Source organism: Sinocyclocheilus rhinocerous, unplaced genomic scaffold (genome assembly GCF_001515625.1).
Source record: "Sinocyclocheilus rhinocerous isolate Xijiao unplaced genomic scaffold, SAMN03320098_v1.1 scaffold1499, whole genome shotgun sequence".
NCBI lineage: Eukaryota > Metazoa > Chordata > Actinopteri > Cypriniformes > Cyprinidae > Sinocyclocheilus > Sinocyclocheilus rhinocerous.
In genome coordinates, this window is record NW_015650016.1 from 559,731 (window position 1) to 564,662 (window position 4,932).

Here is a 4,932-nt window from a genome sequence, read left to right on the forward strand (position 1 = left end):
GTGTGTGTCTCTGTCTGTGTGTGTGTGTGTGTGTGTGTGTCTGTCTGTGTGCATGTGTGTGTGTGTGTGTACGCGGTGTAGTATAGGAATTTTTTTTTAATATAGTGAATTGAAATATTTAACAAAAAAATTATTTCATTAGAAGCTTCCAGCAATCGGACTTCAGTCTCAGTGTATGTGAATCTACAGCAGATATGTTTTGTCATCCTGATGAAGGGTCTCTGACTCGACCAATTTCAGAAATAAAGCTTTCATAACTTAATGTGAATGTTAGCAAAACGTTCTTATAACATATTTTTGTCAGTCTTGAGGCGTAAGTATAAATTGACCCCGTACCCCTGTTTATGGCAATGCAATGAGACTGCTGTCTATAAAGATGCTCCTAGCAGCTCATAAAGCCTCCTCCTGACCTCTTGACCTCTGATCGCTGTCTCTGACATGAAGACCTACAGCCAGATTTCAGTCTCCCTCCAGAACTTTAATCCAGCAGAAACACTTCATCTTCTTTTAGGTAATGGGCTTGTTATTGCTCTCCTCTCCTTCTGCTGGCTGACGCTCTGTAATATTTCTCTCTTTCTCTCGGTCTGTTGTCCCTCAGGGCCACAGCGACGCACCGAGGACAGATCATCTTCAAGGACGCTCTGGCGCAGCAGCTCTGTGAGCAGGGAGGTGAGGAGCATCTCTGATCCGTAAACTTCAGATGGGTGTTAGATGGGTGTTAGGGTGTTTCCTGTTAAATCACAGGAAAACTAAATATACACCAGCTGCAGCACATCATCTGGCAGAACACACATGCATCCCCGATCAGACAGAATGCGTGTTTCAGGTTTGAAAACGCGAGGCGCACCACACTGCCTTTTTTTGGTTGACTTTTTATAATTTAGAAAAGAGCAGTGCGATGCGGGTTTTTTTTTTATGTTGCTAGGCAACCACCGAATCAGCTGTCCTGTCAGTTTAATCAAGGATTATATCACGAGTGCTCTCAAATCTTTGGATTGCTGTTAAGTAAACTGTCATATTAGCAGAAACTTAGAAAAAATAATAAAATACAGCTATGGGAACCCCTGACAGCCACCACAAGTTTCTCCTCCGTCTCTGCAGTCTCCAGACGTTCCCAGCAACTATAAACTTCCTTCATCACAACATAAGGCCCGCCTCTCCATTCATTCGATTGGACAATGAAAAAAAAAAAATGTGAATGATGTCGGGCACTTTTCTGCTCAGAGTTGATTTTTTTTCAACTTCAGGTGCTCAGAGCGCACCTACAAAAACACGAGGCACCCGGGCGCATAAACAACGCGCAAAACACTCACTGCCAATAGAAAACTATTCTAAAAGGTGCCTCTCAAAGCAAAAAACATGTTCTGTCTGATCGGGGCCTAATGCAGTAAGAGTAAAGGTTGAATAGTATGAAAGTTGTGCTCACCTGACGTCCATTTGCCATAAGAACACAGGCATACTTACTAAAATCTAAATACTTACTAAAAAACTAAAATCTCTCCATCTGTATGTGGAAAGACACTTGATGCAAACGTTCAACCTGTCAAGCACTCTACTGATTAACACACAGTATAAGGACATGAAAGTTTTTCCAGCACTTACACATGAAGATTTTAAAGAAATCCATTTCAAGTTTGAAGGGCTTAAAGCTTTGAGTGGTTAAAGGAATTATAAATATCCCAGCAGGACTGAAGACGTGAAATAGAGAACTGGGTGAATCTCCGTCAGTGATGAGACATGAGCAGATTAACAAGAGAAGATCTGAGACTGAGAGCCGCTGAAGCTTTAAGAAAGTGAGCGAGCACGGCGCAGACGTTTGACTGGCTGATAATGTTTGAGAGCGGCGTGTGCAGATGTGGGGTTAAGGGTTAGCAAGACTACAACCAGTGAATAGAGCGTATTTCAGCAGTGCTGTGGCCTCTAGAGAGCTTCCCATCTTCTCTATAGGCATTTTCAAACAAACAGACAAAACCAGCTCTGAGATGAATAACATTGCAGCATTCAAAGCAAAACGGGCATTTAAACATCAGCAAAAACACAACAGTACTAGGGAAAAATCAATGCAGAGTTCAGTCATGCTAAAATACACCAGTGTTAGTCTATATGTCACTGCACAGCACTATAGAGAGCAGATATTAACCTTAGTTTCCATCACAGCACTAGATATACTGCAGGACGAAAGACACGGCATCATCCTGATTCAGAAGATTTGTGTGTCTGCCCTTGTGAAAAAGAAATGCCCTTTTAAAAAGAGTGTTTATTATGGACATAAAATAATATGCTTATGTATGAACTGAATTGACTGTTTTTTGGACACTTACTGAAAATTAATTATACAGTTAAATGTTTATGAAATGCAGTTAGCTGAACTTCAGAGTGCTTATTTTGACCCACTTAAAAGTGTAATTTTTTAAATTTAAAAAACTTTTTAAAAGTGGACTTTAGTGTGGTAAAAAATGTAGTCATGAAAGTGTCTCTCTTTTTAGTCACCTACCTGGCCTTTTATTTAATTCAAGTTATCTGCAAGTACAGTTTTTAAAAATATATACTTTTAAGATTTAAAGTACACTGCAAGTGCACATTCAATGCAACATTGCACTTTATTACAGTGTAATTACACCATTAAGTACTGAGTACTATTTTATCTTTAACATGTACGGTTACACTTTATTTCGATAGTCCACTTTAGACATTATATTAACTATAAGTAACTTTGTAACTACATGTCAATTACCGGTAATTCTCATTAATTTGCATCTACATGTCTACTAACTCTCAGAGTAGACTGTTAGGGTAGGTTTAGGGTTAGTAGAATAAGTTGACAAAGAAAGTGTTAGAAGATATTAAGCAGACAGTCTACTAATACTCTACTAACTGCTAGTTGACATGTAGTTGCAAAGTTACTTACTGTTAATAGAATGTCTAAAGTCGACTATCGAAATAAAGTGTTACCACATGTACTGTTCGTACTTTATGGTTAGGATTAAGGTTTGGTTTAGAGTTAGTTGCATGTAATAATACATAATTTACTGTTGTTAATATAGTAAGACCATGCAACATGTGTAACAGGACACTTACACCTACTTATTACCTACACTTCTTTTTCACAAGAGTACTTTTTATTATGTGATAACTGTGTTTATAAAAGCAATAGGGATGACAGCAGTCTAAGTGTGAATATTGTGCATCAAATTCAATAGTTTGATAGTTTAGAGAGACTCGTTTGCAGTGGTTCATGTTAAGATTTGTGACAGTGATTTCTGTGGTACTATTGATTCTGGCTGACAGATGTTAAAAATCTCACAGACTAGAAGCACATTTCATCATTTAACAGATTCTGAGCTCAGAGTAGGTCTGCGTTGACAGCTTTATATGTTATTGTTATGGAGAAAATGAATGTATTTGTACCTCTGAAACCAGACTGTTGCATTGTATTACCCACTGTTTACCATTAGTTTCCATGCAGAGAGAGAAAAATCATCAAATGTATAAAAGTGAAACGAGCCAGAAGACTAGCTGGAATGAAATGACAAATGACAGTGTGTATCCACAGATAAACACATAAAGGCATGCAAAACAGATATGAAAGACTATCAGAGCGGCAGAACTTCACTGAGAGAGAGAGAGAGAGAGAGAGAGAGAGCTGCAGATGACGCTAGTATATCAAAGAGTGATATCTGTGACAGGTCGGGATGAGGAAAGGCGACCAGAGAACTCTGCAATTTCCAGCAGCTCCATAAATTAGTGCTTTATGGGACACGCTGGACTCGTATCCCTGAGGATTGATTATCGAAAAGTGACTATAACTCACGGGGGGCGATCAGTGTTGGGCAGAGGAGAGGAGAGGAGAGGAGGACGATCAGAAGCAGAGCAGATATACGACAGCAGACACGCGGCCTCTAGATGGAGAGAAGCGCTAAAGATGAAAGATGTGTCGCTGGAAAATAATGTCCTGCGCCTCAGACACCCAAACGCAAGCGCTGGCACCACTTAATAACACCCAGTGCCAACTTTCATCTGAATGTCCGGCTTTGCATTAAAGAAGTTGGAGAATGAACCGGCCCGCTCCAAATCTGCAGCCGAGGCTCATGGGAAGCGTGGGGCTGTTAAACTGTCAGTGTAAGCCGGTCGCATTAGCACAGATCTACAGGAAGAGCGCCGGAGGTAATTAAGTTCTTAAGAAAGCGATCGAGGATTAAACTAAGCCTGAAACGAGTGTGACTGTCTGCTGTGTGAACGCCTGATGTAGACAGAAGAAGAGGTCGACGAATGAACGGCAGAGAACGAGAGCAGAACTCCACAGACAAAGATCATGTGCAGGGAGAGATTATTACACTCATTGTGTGTGTGTGTGTGTGTGTGTGTGTGTGTCAAGTGATGTTTATTTGTATAGCGCTTTATACAATACAGATGGTGTCAAAGCAGATTTACAGTGTTCAACAGGAAAATAGTGTGTCGATAATGCAAATAAAATTCAATTCTTGTAAAGAAGCTCTAAAAATAGGACAATAGTAAACAGTACATTTTTCAGTTAAAGTCAGTTCATTGTTGATTCAGTGATGTCATTGTCTAGCTCAGTTCAGTTCTGTTCTAATAGTGCAGTCAAGGCCATAATATTGCCAAGTATTAAGCGTCCCCAACTAAGCAAGCCAAAGGCGACAGCGGCGAGGAACCAAAACTCCATCAGTGACAGAATGGAGAAGAAACCTTGGGAGAAACCAGGCTCATTCGGGGGTCCAGTTCTCCTCTGGCCAGATGAAACCAGCATGATGTGGTTTAATTCCAGGCTGCAGCACAGGTCAGATTGAGCAGAGGACTCGTCTGGTTCTCGTGGTCTCGTGCCGATGGTCGTCGAGGTGATGAGGTCTTCACTGGGGATCTGTCTCTGAGACGCATCTAGTTGTCCTGGTCTCCGCTGACATTCAGGGCTGT

The 4,932-nt window shown here is 40.7% G+C and overlaps 1 protein-coding gene across 1 annotated transcript in view; it reads left to right on the top strand.

Annotated features, from left to right (window-relative positions):
• reln (reelin) overlaps nucleotides 1-4,932 on the top strand; it is an 82,119-nt gene that overhangs the window by 32,145 nt on the left and 45,042 nt on the right. Inside the window, exon 4 of the mRNA XM_016516352.1 lies at nucleotides 599-669. Within this exon, the coding sequence (XP_016371838.1) occupies nucleotides 599-669 (71 nt within the window). The remainder of the gene's footprint in view (nucleotides 1-598; nucleotides 670-4,932) is intronic.